Raw genomic sequence first — 19816 nt, 5'->3', positions numbered from 1 at the left:
CATCACCTGTAGTGAAAAGTGAAACAACTTTCCTCCAAATCCCACTGTACTCATGCCCCACCTCTCATGACCTATTTCACTCGTTTTGTTGCAAGAAATAGCACATTCTTCTTTTCTGAATCCAATATAGAGGACTAAGCCCCACCTACTCGGGTGGTGAGTTACTCAGTCTGAATTGTCACTGTGGGGCATGCACAGTCTTTGAAGAAAGGCTCCCTAATACCTATTACCCCCCCCCCCCGCCCGGTCTCAGAGAAATGTACTTTTCCATGCTCTGCTGACCTGCCACCGTGGAGGCCCTCCGTTGTTCCCGTGTATGTGTATGTTTGCATTCTTCTGGTCTGGTCACTACCATGGACGTACGTGTGTGGCTGTCTCCCTCCCCCCACAGGGAAGGGTCATGCGGGCAGAGAGGCCTTGGCCACTATGGCTTCCTCATCTGAGATCCACGCCTGGCCCTGAGGGAGGCATGTCGTACCTCACTGGGCAGGAAATGGTGACCAGCTCTGCAGCTCCAGTGCTTGGCCCAGGTGTCCATGAATGATGAATGAACACCCAGAGCTGGAGACTTCCCCACCCACGCCACTCCACCCCCAGCTCGAACCCATGCCAGTCAGGGAGAGGTCTGGTCCCTCTTGACTCCAAAGCCCCCGCCCCCACCCCCAGTGCCTTCTGGGCTGGAGCCAGAGCAGGCTCTGGGGGTAAAAACAGAACACACAGCCCTGCCTGGCAATGCCTACAGCCCCGTGGAGAGACACCGACAATGTCAGCAAATAAACGGGTCTGTGGACACGAAGCAGGGGGGGTGGGGAGAGGAATGCCCAGGCAGGGCAGGGCAGGAGTTCAAGGAAGGCTTTCTCGAGGAAGTAAGATCTGTGAGGAGGCTCTACCTGGAGGACGAGGGCCTGCGAGGGCCTGCGAAGGCCTGCTGGGGTCAGAAAGGGCGCCATTATCTGGAAGTCAGGCTGTCAGATGCTTTGAGTGATAGACTAAGGGGGCCCAGGGAGACACTGGAAGATGTGACACTCTGAACTGTGAACAGGAGAGATCAGAGGCACAGAGCCCAGCTCGGGGAGCTTGCCTCAGTTCTGGAAATTGGCTGTCTGGGCCTAGTCTGCTGGGGGAGGGGGCCTCTGGGCAGCTGAGGGGCAGGCCCACGGGCGCAGGAGGGAGGGGCTGCTCCAGAGCAGGGGCCGCGGCCGTGGCACCTGTGATCAGCTGGTCCCAGAGCCACCCAGCCGGCTTGGGGACCCGGGAACTGGTTTGCCCGGCAGGGATCTGGTTCCCTCGGAGCCACCCCAGCTTCAGTTCTCTCTCGCGCCCTCCCCCTGCATCTGGGTCTGGCCCTGGTTTCTGGCAGAGCTGCCAAGTTTTGGTACCACCCACCCACTCCCCGCTGGCTGTACTGGCCGGCCCAGCTCTCTCTAATTGCTGGGTGGGGAGCCCTTCTGCAGAGATGGTACACCGGAAGGTGGACCCCAGCCGCGGTGGGGCACGTGGGCACCCAGCCTGACCAGCTCCAGGTTGCAGGGAGGGAGTGACCCAGGCTTTAGGTCACTAGAGGGTCTGGAGGGTCACTGGCCCAGAGACCTTGGTTTGGAGGGATCTGTGAAACAGGTTCCAAGGCCTGTGGGAGACAGGCCTGCTTAACTTGAGTGCTCCCAGTTTCCCTCCCCCAGCAGAGGACCCAGGCTCAGCTACGTGCGGGGGTCTGTCCTGGCCACAGGCTCGACCTAAGCCTGGCCAGAGGCAAGAGGGGCTGGGCTGGGGCTGGTGGGAAGAAATGGAGCAGAAGGAACAGCCAGGAAGCAGCCCTCCCGGCCTCCCAACCCGGGAGCCCCGAACACACCCCCAGACACACCCACCACCCACAAGACAGCTCCACATCCACCTGCCACTTACATGGCCATAAACACACCATACCCACGGCAGACAAGTCACACACCCCATTTTCCACCCTAAAAGGCGAGGCACATCAGCACATCCTCCACAGCCCCGTGGGTACCCTAGCACAGCAACTCCACCAGGACCCACCTGCCGGGGCGTGAGGAGTGGCCAGGCATGGCCTGGGAAGGGGGAATCATGGGTGACGGGAGCAAACTGGGGTTTCTGCAGAGAACTTGTCAGAGGTTGCAGCTGCCACATCAGAGCAGGGACTGGGAGGTCTGCGGGCTGGCTCCCCTGCAGCGAGGAGCACCATCTAATTCAACCCTGAGAGCCCACGCACCGAAGGCCTAACAGACGGGAGGTGCTCAATGCCCAGCAGCAGTTACAGTGATGTGCCCATAAGGATGCTGAACTTTACTGCAAGGAGTGGGGATGGGCCACCTGCGTGCCAGACTAGGTCTGTGCTCTGGGCCACCCACCCAGGAGGGAGCAAAAGTCCAGAAGGGAAACTGGACTGCTGAGAGGCTAGGGATGGGAGTAGGCTGGAGGGGTCGGAGGACCAGCCTGGGCTGAGACCAAGGGTCAGGGAGCTTGGTGTGGGGCTGGAGGTGGAGGGTTGCTTCCTCTCAGCACAGAGCTTTCCAGAATACAAATCAGATCACATCTCACCCCTGCTTAAAAATATCCCTTGGCCTTCCATTGCCTACAGGGAAATGGCTACATTCCCTGCTGCAGTGCAGGCCCTTTACCAAGTAACCAACCCACAAGTTTTCTCTGCCTGTTTCCTGCACCTTCCTGGGGCCTCCCATTCCTGTGGAGGGAGGGGTGTGCCACAGGCGGACGGAAAGATGGGAGGTGCGTTCTAGGAGGGGCAGGGCCCTCCTGGAGCCTTTGGGTGCTCCAGGGGGAAGCTGTATTAGGCCAGCCCCAAACCCAGCAGGGGTCTGGGTACCCAGGGCCCAGACTTCCTACCAAGAGAATGTTTCATGTTCTAGCCATGCCTTGGTTGACTTGCCCTTTTGCTTTTTTCTGGGTTCTCTGGCCTTGTTCCTTCTGCAAAATCCCACTGGTGCTGAAGAAAGGCATTTCAGCCCACACGGCAGCTAAGGAACCGTGTGGTGCCGGGACAAAAGGATTCCTCCACTCCCCAACGCACATGCCCAGCGGCTGCACACGCACGCACACACACACATGGGCACAGGGCACACCCTCCCACGGACCATGACCATGGAGGCGAGCTACAGCCCAGTCAAAGGGCCCCCGACGCCAACCATCCACAATTCTCTAGACTCAGGCCAGGGACAGGCCCAATGTAGCCCCTGTGGGGGGGGGGAGGGAAGAGGGGGCTCCTTGTAGAAAATGTGGCTTTATTCTGGGGGAGGCCAGTGTTCCCATCCCAGCCTCCCTTCCTCACGCCTGCCCTTCTGCATCATGGGGCTCTCCATTCTCCAACCTCCTCTGGGCCACCTCTCACTCCCGGGAGCGGGGCGAGGCCCTGCCAAGGGGCTCCTCTGCCTGGAAGCCTTGCCCTGGCTCCTGCCGCTGGCAGCCTATCCAGCCCACGACACCATGGTAGCCCTCCTCGCGGTGGGCCTCCCCACCCCTGGCCGGCCTCCACAGCTTCTGCCGCAGACCAGTGTAAGGAAGGAGCCGGCCATCATCTCGGGGTGGGCTTGTCCAGGCCATTTTTCCGGCGGTGCTCCTGCCGCCCGCTCAGCCGCTGGCCTCAGATCTTGGAGGACTCCAGTCGAGGGCTCCAGGGCGCTGGGGGCTCCCGCAGCGCCCGCAGCTCTTGTTCCAGCGCCTGGTTGCGGCGGTACATGTCCAGGTAGCCTCCCTGGATCTCCCGCTGGTAGCGCAGCACCCGTTCCTTCTCCTCCTGCCATGTCCGCCGCTCGCGCTCGAAGCACAGCGCCTGCTCCTGGGCGCGGAGCCGCTCCTGCACCAGCTGGGCCCGCAGCTGCTCGGCGCCCCCTCCGCCCCCTCCGGCCTCGCTGCCGCCCGCCTCGGCCAGCAGCCCCCTGCTCTTGCAGTCGTCCGTCTCACAGCTGCCCGGGCCTTCCTCCCGCAGGCCCGGCTCCCGCAGGCTCCGCACCGCCTGGCGCAGCTGGGCCAGCTCCGCGTCCTGCGCCTGCGCCTGCGCCCGGCTGCCCCGCAGCTGCGTCTTCAGGCTGAAGATCTCCGCCAGCTTCTGCGCCAGCTCCGCCTGGGCCTCCCGCAGCTGCTGCTTCAGGAGGCTGATCTCTGCTGTCTTCTGGCACACCTGGAGGGACACAGGACAGGCGAGAGCGGGTAAGGGCGGGTGGCGGGCGGCAGAGGACGGAAGGTTTATAGGATGCCTGGTCTCTCACCTCCCATCGGGCCTCCTCCTCGGGTCGGGCGCTAGGGTCGGCCTCTGGGAGGGCGCCGGGGGGCCGAGGCTCGGGGCCCAGGTCCTGCTGCGCCCGCAGCTCTTTGCGCAGCCGCCGCTGCTCCTGCTGGGCCACGAAGAGCTGTAGCTGGAGGTTGCGCTCACTGCGCTCTGCCTTCTGAGCCACCTCGTGCAGCCGCTCCACGTACAGGCGCTTCAGCTCAGCCAGCCACAGCCGCTGGCGCTCCTCCAGCACCTACCAAGGGCAAGAGGCGCCTGCCACTCTGGGAAATCCGCACACGGCCCCGCTCCCATAGCTAGACCCCTCCACAACACCCCAGCCATGGCTGGAGGGGAAGTGTCCCCAACACACGGCCCTCCCAGGAGGTCTCTTCTCCTCCCTTCCACCCAACTCCTTGCTAGCCAGGGCAGCCAGTGACACGACAGCCCCATCACGTGGGGGGTGGGGGACTGGATCACCTCCATCTTCCTTACTCTCTTGTGGCCAGAGCCACCTAGGTGAGCTGGCTGGGGCCCCTCCAGTTTTCCCTTCACCCCAATGCCAAGGGGCAGAACAGGACCCCAAGGTGTGGAGGGGGGCGCCCTCACCTGTGTGAAGGGGTTGGAGCCATCCTCATCACCAAGGCCCCTCTTGAGATCCTCACAGGTGTCGGGCAGCATGGCCACCACCTCCTCTGCAGTGGGGCAGGAGAACTCGTAGGGGGGTGGTGGCTCAGGCAGGCAGCTCAGCATAGCCAGGGGCCCAGCCTCTTTGGGGACCCGTGAGGCCCGGTCCAGGGAGCCCCCCAGGTGGTTAATGTGGCCCAGAGAGGAGCTGAAGGGGCCTGGACCGGTGCCAGGACTGCGGCCGAAGCTGCCCCCGCTGGAGGAGTCAGACAGGCTGGGCTCAGGCTCGGGGCCACCCTCATCCAGGCTGAGGGCATGCAAGAGCTGGGCGCGGGCCTGTGCCTGGCTGGCCCGGGGCCCTGGGCTCAGGGGTGGGTGGCAGGCCAGTGTATGCAGGCTGCCATTGCTGCGCCACAGCTTCTGGCCCTTGTGGGCGGCCAGGCTCTGCATGGACAGGAAGCCTTTCCCAGTGCCCGCCATGGGCTTGAACACCGACGGGCGGATGCGGCACTGCCAGGAAGAAAAAGGGCAGGTTTGAGGCCCCGGGCAGACCTCACCTCTGCCCTCCCAACGTCCCCACAGCCCCCCGGGATCCTCTCTGAGACTCTGGGGTGCACATCCCCAGGGGGCGGTGACCTGTGACCAAGCCTCAGGCCGGCCTACAGCAGGAGGTTCATGTCCCAGCCCCATCCGAGGACCCGGGTCTCCGAGGGGACCCCAAGCCGCCCCCATCCCCACCCTCCAACACTATGGAGGGAAGTGGGCAGAGATGCACCTTGTCAAAGCGACCCCGCTCGGGCAGCGAAGTCTTGCTGAAGTCACCAGCCCGAGGATGTTCCTGGTAGTAGAGGGTGGGGTAGTCAGCAGGCTCATTCCGAGGGGCCCTCTTGGTGTTCTTGCCATCCTTCTTGGGGAGGTGCAGGTAGCTGAAGAGCTCACGCTGGCCCAAGCCCTTCCGGAGAAGCCCATCAGGCTGGCGGGAAGTCCGGGACCCCGCAAGTGCTGCCCGTAGCTCTTCGGGGGAGAAGTCCTGCCGTTCCAACAGGCTGCCCACGCTGCCCATGGCAATGCCAGCAGGGCCTGGGGCTGTGGCCATGAAGTTTCAACAGGGCACAGGCAGCTGCTTCTGGGGATCGGGAGGCTCCATCAGGGGCAGGTGGGCACTTGCTGCCCAACTTCCCTGATCCCCTAAAACCAGGTACGTGTTCTCTGTGTCAGCTCCCTACCTGGCCCAGGCCCAGGAGGCAGATATGGGTCCTGGACAGAATCCAGGACAGGATTCCCAGGCTGGCAAGAGAAAGGGGGTAGAGGCCCCCAAGCCACCAGCCTGGTGCCCCAGCTGCAGCTACGGGCCAGTGTGATTAGGGGACATGGGGCAACAGGCCCAAAGCAGTGGGATAGGGCCCCTCCCAGGACTGGGCCAGCTGAGGACTCAGGCTCTGTGTGACTCTGACCTTGTTCGCTCTCCTGCCAGGCTCCTCACCCAAATTGGAGAGGTGGCCTATGGCTCCCCATTCCTTTTCTCCGGGGAGGGGGAAAACCCAGTTCAGCCCCTCTTCCTGCAGAGGGTCAGAGTTCCCCAAGGGAAGCACCTGGCACGGGTGGGGTTGGGGGCTGCAGTGGGAGGGACACAAACAGGAAGGGCCTAGGGGAGGAAGGATGGTGGGAACAATGGCCAGTTTCCGGAACAGGTGTTCACGTAGTCATAGGGGCAGTGGTGGGAGACAGAGGGAAGGGACAGTGGGAGCCCCTGCCACCCCAAAACCCACCACCAGAGGGGGGGTGTCCCAGATCTTGACCCAGCGTGGGGCCAATCACGTGTGGGCCCTAGCTTCCTCGAGCAGTCTTATCACTCAGGGATGCTGGGAGGATGGGCGGAGATAACAGGACAAAGTGTCCAGTTCAGGGCCTGGCCCATAGCCAGGGTCAACACAGGCTGCCTGAAGCTGAGCTCAGCTGCTCAGACATGACCTCCTCCCCGGCAGGGGGCCCAGAAACCAGGTTAGGGACCAGCTCCCACCTGTGCTGAGATCACACCCTGGAGGGTGGACCTTGGCCCTAGTTCCCCTCCGGATCCCCTGTCCAGTCCAGGGCCTGGCACACAGTAGATGCGCAGACAGGACCTGCCGAATGAGTGAATGCCACCTTCTTCTCTGCCTCCACGCCCCCGCGAGCAACTGCTCCCATTACCGTACAGACACCCAGCCGGTATGCAGCAGCTGTGCGCCCCCCACCCACCCCAATTTGCTTCCGGGACACCCACTCCCACCTCAAACAATGGTCGTTAGGAGGCTCCATCTTCCTCAACCATTTCCAGGTTTTGTGTTTGTGGAAGACAAAGCTCTCCGGGAGTGGGAGGGATGGGGGGCAGGGCCCTGCTCCCCACCCCCACCCCATGGCCAGCTAATAGCCTCTGAGGAGGTCACAGGGCACACAGGGTCGGGGGACTTATCCAGTTAAGGAATCATAGGTGCTGGCCAGCTCCAGCGACACAGCCCTGAGTAGGGGTCTGAGTCCCATGATAGAGCTGTTGTCCCTCTTTGAAGGCAAGGGCACTGGGGCTCCCAAAGGTGAAGTGGCTTGCCCAAGGTCACAGAGCTGGTTGGAATGAGATGCCTGTGATCTCAGCAGGATGGCTGTTGAATGTTTGGGGGGGGGCCCGGATAGCACCCACAGCCCAAAGGGTTAGAACTGAAGTATCCTGCCTCCCAATATGACACCTCCTTACCGTGACAGGCCTACCCAGTGACAGACACCCATTTGTCTGAGCTCACTCAGCTCTTTTTTTTTTTTTAAAGATTTTATTTATTTATTTGAGGGAGAGAATGAGATAGAGCATGAGAGGGGGGAGGGTCAGAGGGAGAAGCAGACTCCCCGCCGAGCAGGGAGCCCGATGCGGGACTCGATCCCGGGACTCCAGGATCATGACCTGAGCCGAAGGCAGTTGCTTAACCAACTGAGCCACCCAGGCGCCCCTGAGCCCACTCAGCTCTTGTCGCTGCTTCTCAGGGAGGTGGACAGCCAAGAACCCGGTCTCCAGCCCTGTCCTCCCACTGTCTCTCCACAGGGACCTGGCCACTATGGCTTCTCCCTTTGCCATGTCTCAGTTGCCCCATCTCTGAAGTGGGTGAGAATACCTGCCCCGTCTTTCTTTTGGGTTTCCATCACAGAGACAATTGAGGTGAAGGGTCTCAGGAACCAGGAGCCGAGTGCAAGCATGGGGGTGGGGATGGTAGCAGCGGTGCCGAATACGCCCACCTGCCCCCAAACACAGATCCTGACTTCCTATCTCAGGGAGGGATAAGAGGCACCCTCTGTTCCCCACAAAGGATCTCAGGTCCCTTGAACTAGAGGCAGTCATGGGCCAGAAGAGAACATACCTCCCCCACAAACCGCAGTCCAGTCAGTGAGCAGCACGGTAGTTCCTGTGTTAGAGGACATAGCACGGACGGTCACATCCAACAGCACACAGTCACGGACAAGGTCACCCTCACGGCGCTGAGCACCCTCTGGGACACACACATGACATGCGAATGCTCTAGCACTACACTAGCAAGAAGACCCAGTTGTCCTACTCAGCCCCCAGGCTAGATGCAGAGAGGGTGTGTATGTGTGTGTGTGTGTGTGCACGCGCGCGCTAGATGCAGAGAAGTGTGTGTGTGCGTGCGCTAGATGCAGAGGTGTGTGTGTGTGCGTGCTAGATGCAGAGAGGTGTGTATGTGTGTGCGCTAGATGCAGAGAGGTGTGTGTGTGTGTGCGCGCCCTAGAGGCGGAGAGGTGTGTGTGTGCGTGCGCTAGATGCGGAGAGGTGTGTGTGTGTGCACGCGCGCTAGATGCAGAGAGGTGTGTGTGTGTGCCCTAGATGCAGAGAGGTGTGTGTGTCTGTGCGCGCACTAGATGCAGAGAGGTGTGTGTGTGCGCTAGATGCAGAGGTGTGTGTGCACGCACGCGCTAGATGCAGAGAGGTGTGTGTGCGCGCTAGATGCGGAGAGGTGTGTGTGTGTGTGCGTGCCCTAGATGCGGAGAGGTGTGTGTGTGCGCGCGCTAGATGCGGAGAGGTGTGTGTGTGTGCACGCGCGCTAGATGCGGAGAGGTGTGTGTGTGTGTGCGCGCGCTAGATGCGGAGAGGTGTGTGTGTGTGCACGCACGCGCTAGATGCAGAGAGGTGTGTGTATGTGTGCACACTAGATGCAGAGAGGTGTGTGTGTGTGTGCACGCGCGCGCGCTAGATGCAGAGAGGTGTGTGTGCACTAGATGCAGAGAGGTGTGTGTGTGTGCGCTAGATGCAGAGAGGTGTGTGTGTGTGCGCGCGCGCTAGATGCAGAGAGGTGTGTGTGTGTGCGCTAGATGCGGAGAGGTGTGTGTGTGTGTGCGCTAGATGCAGAGAGGTGTGTATGTGTGCGCGCGCTAGATGCAGAGGTGTGTGTGTGTGCGCTAGATGCAGAAAGGTGTGTGTGTGCGCGCTAGATGCAGAGAGGTGTGTGTGTGTGCGCTAGATGCAGAGATGTGTGTGTGTGCGCTAGATGCAGAGAGGTGTGTGTGTGTGCGCGCGCTAGATGCAGAGAGGTGTGTGTGTGTGCTAGATGCAGAGAGGTGTGTGTGTGTGCACACATGCGCACTGGATGCAGAGAGTGTGTGTGCGCTAGATGCAGAGAGGTGTGTGTGTGTGTGCTAGATGCAGAGAGGTGTGTGCGTGCGTGCGCACTAGATGCAGAGAGGTGTGTGTGTGTGTGTGAGATGAGGGGCTTCTCTCCATGTGTGACCTAAGCAATTAGAAACAGTTGTGGAACTGGATGAAGGGGACAAAGACAGCCCCTTCCTTTTGTCTTTCCCCAAGGCCCTCCCACTCCACCCAAGCCTTCCTAGGTAACTTCTCAGGCTGTATTATCAGCTCTCCCAGCAGGGCTGAGGCCCCGGGGTTCTAGGAGGCTCCACCTTGCCCAGGTCTCAGTTTGGGGACAGTCCCTTTTCCTAAAGGGGTCCATCCCACCTCCCCCCAACACACACATTCCTTCCCCGTTGCTTGGAGGCCCAGGGACTGGCCTGATCAGGCCAGGGCAGCTGTGCCGGCTGGGCTGGAGAGGATCTGGTGGGGGAGGAGGGAGGAAGGCAAGTGCCTTGCCGCCCCTCTGGGAACATCAGAGCAAAAAGCAGGGCTTCTTCCGAGTGCCTCCAAGGGCTCCTCTGCCCAGAGCTCAGTACGTGCCCTGGGGCTCAGAGCTCCACACTGAGCTGAAACCCGCCCCCGCCCCCCACCACCGTGCTGGCTAGGTTTGGGCTGGGCCATATTCTGCACAGGATCCAGTTGGCCCCAACAGGACCCCTGAGCTCCTGTTCCCCAACCCCTGGCCCCAAGATTAGCCAGCAGCACTGAAAGCCCTGGACACAGAGGGGCATCTCTTTCAGATCAGCCCTTGGTGGAGACAGGAACACGAGGCTAGGGAGCCACCCTGGCCATGAAACAGAGACAGGACACGCAGGGAAGCACCCCGGCATCTGTTAGTCAGCCTGACATGGGGCTCACCCCAGCCTCACAACACCTGGGAATACTGACATCCTCCCCTTCGGAAGAGGAAACTGAGGCCCAGGAGGTAAAAGCACGTGCCTGAGGTCATGTTCAGCCGCACTGGAGAAAGTACACAGCTCTTCAGGTTTAGAAACCCACCCTGATGGCTCAGTTGTTAAGCACCTGCCTTCTGCTCAGGTCATGATCCCAGGGTCCTGGGCTCGAGCCACTGTCGGGCTCCCTGATCAGTGGGGAGTCTGCTTCTCCCTCTGACTCTCCCTCTCCCCCCACCCACTTGTTCTCTCTCTCTCTCAAATAAATCAATAAACAATCTTAAAAAAAAAAAAGACTTAAAAAAAAAAACCAAGAAGCCCACCCTGACCCCAGCGTGCCTCTCCTCTAGACTGGCCCATCCAAGAGCATGTGGGCCTGAAGCTCCCAGTCCGGCCTTGGCTGTGGTTAGCCCCTCCAGAGCCCAGGCCCCAGGGGAGGGTCCCACCACCTGCTGGGGGATCAGCTTCACTGAAGGGAGTGTCTGCAGCTGCCCCTGAGGAATTGGACTGGAATGTCCCAGCTCCAAAGGAGCGGCAGTGGGTGAGGGGGGCCCAGGGCCCTGATGGGAGAGGCCAGCATACCCCAGTTCCACCGAGACACCTGAAGAATCAGAGCCCTGCATCGAACCCCATAGGAGTGAGTCTTAGTATCACCACAGAGTCACGTAGAGATGTATACCACTCCACAGTTTCTCTGAGCCCTTTTATTTCATCATCTGAGCTCATCTCTATAACAGCCTAGTGGGGGGCAGGCAAGGAAACTGAAGCCCAGGAGCCAGTTGCCCAAGATCCCACAATGATGAACAATTCCAACTCCCTGGGCAAGGCCCTTCTCTACTGCTGTCCCAGGCAGGGATCACCAGCTGCCCTCCATGGGCACACGCTGCAGTGTATGTATGTCCGCCCAGCCCCCCACAGCTGAGGAATCCCCCAAGGGCATCTGCAACCAGGCAGGTTTGGACCCCAGTCCCCTCAGCATGGAATTCCTCCTGCCTGTGCCTGGGTTAGAGAGAAATAGCGGAAGCATTGCTGCTTGGGGACTCGGAGCCCTGGAAGCTGCTAGTTCTAGAGGCTGTGGCGGGAGCAGGCTGGCCGCATTCATTCACAGTCTCGCACATACACACCCACACTCAGCCAGCCAGCAGGGGAGCCCTGCCCAGAGGGCCCTGGGAGGAGGCTGATCATTGGGCCCAGGATGGCCTCCTGCCTCCACTCCCTCCTTGGCTGGGCAGGGAGAGGGCACGGGGGCCAATGTCGCAGGTCAGCCAGGCTAAGCCCCAGATGCAAATGAGGAAAGCCCCAATCTGCACTGGGGGGCTGGGTACAGGGCGGGAGGCGACAGGTCCCAGCTCAGTCCTCTTTCCAGACACAGTCAGGGTCCTGATGTCGCCCTGGCCCCAGGCAGGCCCTCGCTTTGCCAGACTGGGATGGTGCTCCGGCCTCCAAGAACTGGTAGTGTCCCCACAGGACGGGGATCCCTGGTCACTAGCAGCGGGCCGGCAGCTGCCGCCCTTACAGGACAGGAGACCGGAGCAGGAAGGGGGTATCCCAGAGGGGGCGGGAGAGGGGTCTCGTGGCGAAGGTGGAGGAACAGACGATGTTGGCATCCCCACAGAATTTCCCCGCCGGGAAGATCGTGGCGGAGGCGTGGGCTCCCCAGAACTGCGGGAGGTCCGCGGGCTACCTGGGGGGCGGGAGGGGGCGTCTCTTGCTGGCCCCTCCCTGGGCCTGCCGGGAGCGGCGGAGCTGGGGTACCGAAGCCCGGGTCAGACTCCCGCGCCAAGGGCGCCTGCCCCACCCCAGCCGCGGCGCAGGGGTCCCGGGCGCTGCTCCGAGGAGAGCACATTTGCAGGGGTTGCAGAGAGCAGCGTAACCTGCCCCCTGCCCCTCCAGAGGAGCGTCGCGGTCGGTCCCTGATCCCGCGCTTCGGTGCTTCAGTGTCTGGAAGCAGGGGGCACCTGGGCGCACACCGTACCCCGTCACCCCCGCCCACTTCTCAGACGGGCACCTCGCCGGCCAAGGGCTGCTGCTTGGCCAAGGTCGCCGGGAAAGCGAGACCTCGGCGGCCCGCCCCACCCCCGAGCCCAGTCCCCGGCCCCCGGCGCGTCGCACTCACCATGCTGGCGCCGCTCCGCGCCCCCCGCGCGCTGCAATTCCCTCGCGCGGATTCGAACCCTCCCTCCAGGCACCGGCTCCGGGCGAGACTGCGAGGCGGCCCGGAGCGGCCGGCCGGCAGACGCCGGGGAAAACGCGGCCGGGCGGGCGGGCGGACGCCGGAGCCGGATTGGCGAGGGAGGGAGGCGCGCTCCGCGGCGCTCGCTCGCCTGGCCCAGAGGCGGAGGGAAAACCCGGCCTGACTCACCCGCGCGCCGCCAGCCCAGAGCCCGGCCGGGCCCCCGGATGTGGGGGGCGGGGACGGGGGGCAACCCCCGCCCACCGCGAGCCAACCTGAGCCCCGCCCGGACTCGCCGCGCCAACGCCGCCGCGGCCGGCGGAGGCGTCCCGCGCCCGAGCCGCCAGAGGTTCCCTGCCGGCTGCGTCCCGCGCCGCCGCCGCCCCGTGCGCGCCGCGCCGATCCCCGAAGGGTCGGCAGCCCCCGCGGCGCCGCCGATGTCCCCGGAGGGCGCCCTGCCCGCCCCGCTCCTCCTCCTCCTGGCCTCGCCAGCCCCTCTCCGTTTCCAGAACTCGGCAGCTCCCGGAGAGGCGCGTTCCGTCCATCACCCACAGATCCTCGCCTCCTCCTCTTAGGTAAGCGTTATTACCGGTTCGGAGGTGGAGTAAAATAGTACTCCGAGAGGTCGAGAGAGAGACCGAGGTCTCTGGCTCCTGAGCGACTGAATTCGGCGCAAAGCATTTTATTTTTATTTATTTATTTATTTATTGCCGCCAGAGCCTTCTAAGGGCAGCAAGTTCAGATGCCTTCAGGGGCCAGACAAATAATGTGAGTCAAACGGGCGTAAGACAATGCAGGAGAGATGGAGACAGACAGAGATGGACACTTGAAGGTGTCCAGATTCAAACAATTAAAGCGCGTGTCTTCCTCAAAAAGTTAAACCTAGTCATCCTATGACCCAGCAATTCCACTCTTAGGTATATCCCCAAAATTGAAAACAGGGACCCAGGCAAGTGTTTGTACTCGAATGTTTGCCGCCGGACTCTTTACAATAGCCAAAGGTGGGCGGCAAGATCCAAATTGCCCATCCACTGATGAATGGATAAACACACTGTGGTATATCAACGCGATGGAGTAGTCTTCAGCCATAAAAAAGAACGAAGTGCTCATACCTGCTACAACATGGATGAACCTCCAAAAAAATGAGGCTAAGTGCAATAAGCCAGACACAAAAGGCCCCCTATGGTAAGATTCCACTTAGATGAGGTAGGTAAGTCCAGAGAGACACAAAGCAGATTAGTGCCAGAGGCTGTAGGGAGAGACAAATGAGGAGTGATTCCTTAATGAGCATGGAGTTTCCTTTTGGGATGAGGAAATGTTTTGGAACCAGAGAGAGGTGGTGGTTGCACAACCTTGTGAATGTACTAAATGCCTTTGAACTGTACACTTGAAAATGGTTGATTTTATTTTATTTTATTTAAAGATTTTATTTATTTGACAGAGACAGAGATAGCGAGAGCAGGAACACAAGCAGCAGGAATGGGAGAGGGAGAAGAAGGCTTCCCGCCGAGCAGGGAGCCCGATGTGGGACTCGATCCCAGGACACTGGGATCGTGACCTGAGCCAAAGGCAGACGGTTAACGGCTGAGCCACCCAGGCGCCCCGAAAATGGTTGATTTTATGGTGTGTGAATTTTGCCACAATGAAGAAGAGAAATTGTGTCCCCCGTGGATCATTCTGGGCCCATGGGTCACCAATTTGCAACCCCTTGTCTTTAGTGCTGTCCTTACCCATTTGCCCAGAGCCCAGCCGGGCCCCCGGAAGTGCCAAACTTAAGGGGACTCATCTCTAAGAAAACTCTCTACTACTCTGGATGTTAGCCCTCGAGGAGCACCCCAGTCTGGTGGGGGTTACTCGCTGGGACAGATGAAGGTTCAGCACAAGGACACGCTTCACCTTTCGGGGGACCCGAGGAAAGGCCTCATTGGGGAGATGGCTTTTGAGGTGGTACTTGACGGATGGGAAGCATTTCCATGGAGGAAGGGGCTCACCGTGGTCAGGAGCCTCTAGCCAGAGAAGGCAGAGCACATTCTGGGGAATGCAAGCTTATTAATTAGAAATAGGTACTGGGGAGGGTGGCTCCCGGGTGGCTCAGTTGGTTAAGCCTCTGATTCTTGATTTCAGCTCAGGTCATGATCTCAGGGTCCTGGGATGGAGCCCTGAGTTGGGGCTTGCTTTGTCTTGCTTTGTCTCCCTCTTCCTCTGCCCTTCCCCCACTCATGCTCTCTCTCTTTCTTTTTTTTTTTTTTTTAAAGATTTTATTTATTTATTTGAGAGAGAATGAGAGAGAGCACATGAGAGGGGGGAGGGTCAGAGGGAGAAGCAGACTCCCTGCCGAGCAGGGAGCCCGATGCGGGACTCGATCCAGGGACTCCAGGATCATGACCTGAGCCGAAGGCAGTCACTTAACCAACTGAGCCACCCAGGCGCCCATCTCTCTTTCAAATAAATAAATAAATCTTAAAAAAAAAAAAACCAACTATGTGCCAGGAGCCTCTGAGTTGTTGAGAGAGGGAGGTGTGAGGACCAAGCTGGACTTTGGGGTGTTGTGTACCCAGGCCCTGTGTAGAGGTCAAGGCAGGGAGGCTGGACTATAGGGATCTCAGGGAACAGAAACAGAGACACGCGGGGCACCTGGGTGGCTCAGTCGGTTAAGCGTCAGCCTTCTGCTCAGGTCATGATACCAGGGTCCTGGGATCGAGCCCTGCCCCTCGGTCTCCCTGCTCTGCGGGGAGCCTGCTTCTCCCTCTCCCTCTGCCGCTCCCCCTGCTTGTGCTCTCTCTCCCTGTCAAATAAATTTTTTTAAAAAATTAAAAAAAAAAAGAAAAGAAAAGAAACAGAGCCACAGAAGGCAGGGGCAGTGGGGAGAGGAAGAGATGGAGGAGGTTCATGAGATAGTTTGAATGCAGAATTGTCTTGTTTTGGCAAGAAATTACATGAGGAGAAGGTGGGGCATCAAAGATAAGTTCTGGTGAAAACTCAGATTCACCCCCTCCCCTTTTTGTTGTTATAAACATGGCAACTTATCCAAGATCGTGACCCCCGAGTCCAGTGTTCTTTCCCGGCACCAGGCTGCCAGAGGGAGGCAGGAGGGGAAGGATGTGCAGTATTTTGGAACCTCCCAACAGGAGGGTTGTTTAGCACCGGGAGGGGAGGGGAGAAGGGCAGGAGGGTCCTGGCTGAACGGAATCCCTAGAAAGCGGCTCCCCCAGCAAAGAAGGGCAACTGCAGAACAGAGGTCTGTTGAACCTGTTGAACTTCTCTGAAGCGGGCTGGGTGCAGAGTGCAGGGGGCTGAAGCTGGCGGGGTCGGGGGAGGTGCACCAGAGCAGCCTGGCTCTATCCCTCTAGCAGAGCTCTCGGTCAAAGAAACTAAACTGTCCACGCCCCCCTCCAGCCTGGACAAGGCTGTCTGTCCCTCACCTCTTGCACGGGCTCTGGGCTCCAGGCTGCCAAGAACACCCCACACCACCACCACCCCTCCCTGGAAGTTGGGAAGCCGGCCTGGCAGATGCTCCTTCCTGCCTGGCTTCTCTGAGCCTTTAGAGTTTGTCCTGCTCCCCCTGGATGGGGAGTGCGGGGGCCCAAGGGAACCAGCTGCCCCAGGGGAGAGGCAGCTTTGGTCCCAATCCAAAGAGTGCCTCCTTGTCCGCCTCCACATATCCTGTGCCCTTCACCTTCATGCCCTCTTACACAGATTCACAAGCACATACCTTAGGGCGTAAACCATAGAGCATTCACATTGAACCCTTGGGTCCCTTCTGTCCAACCTCTTCTGATGGAAAAACTCCCCCAAAACACACATCAGAACTAGTTACTGGCAGAGCTGGCCCTGGGAGCTGGGTCTCTTGCCTCCTAGCCTGACAGGTTCAGCCACAACGCCCAGGTGCCAAGGGCTGAGGCCCTGAGGGCACAAGGCTCCGTGGCTGCAACCACTTCCGGAATCGGCTGACCTTGAACCATTTACTTTCTGTCTGTGCACCTCTGTTTTCTCATCTCAAACAAGGGGCTCGTGTGAAATAACATCTGCAAAGCACACAACGCGGCTCCTGGCAGATGGTAGGCGTCTGAACATGTTAGTTTGTCCTTCTCCCTTCTGACGGGAAAAGGAGGAAAGGTTGTCAGAAGGACAGAATGCTTCCTGGAGCCCGTCTTGAAGTGGCTGGCCCCCATCCAGCGTGCACTTGTGGTGCCTTGGGTCTGTCTCCCCAGGCAAGGATGTGCATGAGACTGGCCGGGACTCTAACATCCGGGAGCCGCTCGTGGAGCCTAGGAATGGTCCCCTTGACTCTGGCGGCCTGGGCTCCCAGGTGTCGCCCACCCTGCCCCAGAGGGTGCATCCCAGCCCACGCATTCCGTCCCCAGTCTCCCCTGCTGGAGCGATGGCGTCCCCAGCTTTAGGACCGGTCCTGCAGCTCCTTCGGGCCCGACTCCTGCCCCAGCCCGGTGCACCTCTGCCCTGGGGGCTGCCTCAGGGTCCTCATCTGTACGCGTCAGTCTTGGGAAGAGTGCATTGAGGGCACTGTGTCCCTCTTCCGGCCCCGCCCCCATCCGCTATTACTGTGGCAACACGAGTCGCAGTGCAGATTCGTGGCTCATCTGTCTGTCACCCTCAGGAGACAGCAAGCCCCGAACACACAGTGACCGGACCCCAGTCTATGTCCAGACTCCCCCAGGGCCTCCTCCAGGACCTGACGGTTGGCTGGGTTCAGCTCCAACACACCATCTGCAAAAAAGCCACTTTGTGGCATTGCGACTGTCGGGGTCGAGCCGGTACGACCAAGTGTGGCCGCCCCACCACCGCACCCAGGGAGACGTGCCCCCCACCCTGGGGTGAAAGTGGACTCCCGGGACCTGGACGGCCCTCCCTGAGTCACCCGTGCCGGGGAGGAGCCTTTATTCACCCCCCGCTGCCTGCCCTCCCCCAGTGACTGGGGCAGCCCCAGGCTGCGGGTTAGGGTGGAAGCTGAGAGCTGCCAGGGCTTGCTCGGGTGCCTGTCCTGGGGCAGAGAGCTCAGACCTGCAGGAGCCAGCTGGGACTGCAGTGCCAACGCCGCCCCAAGTCGAGGCCGCCCGGCTGGCCCACTGGCGGGTCCCCAGAAACCTGGCCCCAGGCCCGGCTGCCACCCGGATGGAGCTGGGGAGACCTGGCCTCTCCCATCCCTCCATCAAAGGGAGTTACGGGTGGGACGGGGTGAAGGGAGTATTAAGAGAAACCTGGGGAAGTCACTGCAAAACTGCACATCAACAGGATGAAGGTGTTCTAGAAATCAGTTGCACCACAGCACGAATGTGCCTAACACTGCCGAACTGAACGCTTACAAATGGTTACCATGGCAGATTGCGTGTTATGTGTATTTACCACAGCTGAGAAAATGTACAAAGGGAGGAAAAAAAACGTCAGGTTATGGACGCCTGGGTGGCTCAGTCGATTAAGCGTCTGCCTTCGGCTCAGGTCATGATCCCAGGGTCCTGGGATCGAGTCCCACATCAGGCTCCTTGCTTGGCGGGAAGCCTGCTTCTCCCTCTGCCTCTGCCGCTCCCCCTGCTTGTGCTCTCTCTCTCTCTCTGACAAATAAGTAAGATCTTAAAAAAAAAAAAAAAAAGTCAGGTCACCACATTGAACACCCGACACGAATGTAACATTGTGTGTCCACTACACTCAAAATAAAAAAAAACAAAAGAAATGAAAAAGAAAGAAAAACCAGCGGTACACTGGAGTGAACTTGAATCCTCACATTCCCGCATCCCCTGAAAGACGCTGGTGGAGGGTCAGTCATTTCCCTTTGAACAAGGAACTTCACCTAGATTACGTTTACTTATTTATTTTTTTACCTAGATTACTTTTAAAGCTTCATTACAGAAATTTCCAAATATGCACAAAGGTCAAGAGGAGAGAATGAAAACCCTCCCAGGTACTCATCACCGCACTTTAGGATTTTATTCGTCTCCATATAAACCCTCCCTCCGTGCCCCCTCCCCTCCCCCACTCCCAGGTTACTTGAAAGCCAATTCGGGACATTATATTTCGTCCATCGATATTTTCAGTGTAGACAAACATTTTACACTGTAATTGGCATTCGTTTTAGGGTGTGTGGTTGCTCCGGTACCATGGCCAAAGACAAAGCTGAAGGGTTCGGGCTCCTGGGGAATCGGCCAGGCAGGCCTCTCTGCTGTGCCCTCCACCAGCCCTCGGGCCACCTGCCCATGGACATGGCTCTCCTGAGAGAGAATGGGGAAGCTCTCCCCTCTAGGAAAGGCCAGGAGGAGTGATCTTGGGGTCACCTGTGGGACTCATGCCCATGTGGAGAAATGAGCTTATATGCCAGTTCGTGCTGTCTCGGTGCCAGGAGGGGGCTGTTTTCCACGGAGTACAGGAGCCACAGCCCTGAGCGGTCAGGTCCTGGGCTTGGGGGGAGGGTCTCAGGCACCTGGCCACCCACCCACTCCCTTACTTACGTGTCCACCCAGTGGGCCCCTCACCCACCCTTCCATCTGCCCACATCCTGCCGGTCAGCCAAGTCGGGGCACGGCCCTCGCTGCCCTGAGCCCTGGTACTTGAGGCGTCCCAGACCTTAAAGTCTGAAAATCAGCACCCTCTCCCCTGCCTCTTCTGCTGAGGCAGAGATTTTCCTCGGCCTCAGCTCTCCTGCTTCCTCGGCCTGCTGAGTAGATGTGCACGACACAGCCTTCCTATCTGGCTTCCGTCCCCAGCCCACAGCAGGCCCGACTCACGGAGCCATGCACCTGAACATTTACCCAGCCCCACCCAGGGGAGCTAGACAGGCTCACACACACCCTCACCTGCCACGCCCCCACCCCACCTTCCAGCCCAACCTACCTGGGCAGCAGCTCCCCTCCCACTCTGTCCACCCACCCAGGCCCACACACAGATCCTCCCGGGGTCAGCAAGGTCCTCCACGCCTGTGTTCGTCATGCCCTTGGCAGGTGTGGAGGTCGGGGGTTCAGGCCCTGTACCAGCCTCTTACTTTGCATACAGCTGCTAGCCTCAGGGGGCTTACCAGGCTGATGGGGACACAGACCACCCGCCATCCCTGGGCTAGGTCCCCCACATGAGCTGGTGGGAAGGTCACACAACCTACCAAAGAGCCTGTTGTGGGGCGATCCTCTGGGAAGCAGATGCTGACATGGGGTTCGGGGTGCAAGGGTTTATGCGTGGGAGCACCTGGGAAAGAGAGGAAGCAGGATTGGGCAGAGGGC

At 59.8% G+C, this 19816-nt stretch overlaps 1 protein-coding gene and 1 long non-coding RNA gene across 4 annotated transcripts in view; one reads left to right on the top strand and one right to left on the bottom strand.

The window, feature by feature from the left end:
- Positions 1-3237: 3237 nt before the first annotated feature.
- N4BP3 (NEDD4 binding protein 3) lies at positions 3238-12793 on the bottom strand. Of its 3 annotated transcripts, none has more exons than XM_081827249.1 (5): positions 12540-12793; positions 5640-5984; positions 4847-5374; positions 4239-4493; positions 3238-4150 (listed from the first exon to the last, which is right to left on the bottom strand). In XM_081827249.1, the coding sequence occupies exons 2-5, from the start codon at positions 5958-5960 to the stop codon at positions 3614-3616; spliced, it is 1641 nt and encodes a 546-aa protein (XP_081683375.1). In that variant the 5' UTR covers positions 5961-5984; positions 12540-12793; the 3' UTR covers positions 3238-3613. The 3 variants fall into 3 exon arrangements, with proteins under 3 accessions (XP_081683375.1, XP_030885843.1, XP_081683374.1); XM_031029983.2 differs by having other exon boundaries at positions 5640-5990; positions 12540-12792; XM_081827248.1 differs by lacking the exon at positions 12540-12793 and adding an exon at positions 6319-7101 and having other exon boundaries at positions 5640-5990.
- Positions 12794-12922: 129 nt separating this feature from the next.
- Positions 12923-19816, top strand: part of LOC115941542 (uncharacterized) — a 40147-nt gene continuing 33253 nt past the window's right edge. The window contains exon 1 of the long non-coding RNA XR_014147287.1: positions 12923-13171. This is a non-coding gene — a long non-coding RNA (uncharacterized LOC115941542). The remainder of the gene's footprint in view (positions 13172-19816) is intronic.

The sequence above is a fragment of the Leptonychotes weddellii genome, chromosome 7, assembly GCF_054177405.1.
Source record: "Leptonychotes weddellii isolate Sample4059 chromosome 7, ASM5417740v2, whole genome shotgun sequence".
NCBI lineage: Eukaryota > Metazoa > Chordata > Mammalia > Carnivora > Phocidae > Leptonychotes > Leptonychotes weddellii.
This window is presented reverse-complemented; position numbering and strand designations above follow the sequence as displayed.

Bases quoted from the DNA above. Each gene is read 5' to 3' on its own strand.
- N4BP3 (XM_081827249.1), bottom strand. From the start codon at position 5,960: ATGGCCACAGCCCCAGGCCCTGCTGGCATTGCCATGGGCAGCGTGGGC. The intron at 5,375-5,639 runs GTGCATCTCTGC...TCTTCCTGGCAG, and splicing joins AGCGGGGTCGCTTTGACAAG to TGCCGCATCCGCCCGTCGGT. The intron at 4,151-4,238 runs GTGAGAGACCAG...GTGTCCCTCCAG, and splicing joins AGGAGGAGGCCCGATGGGAG to GTGTGCCAGAAGACAGCAGA.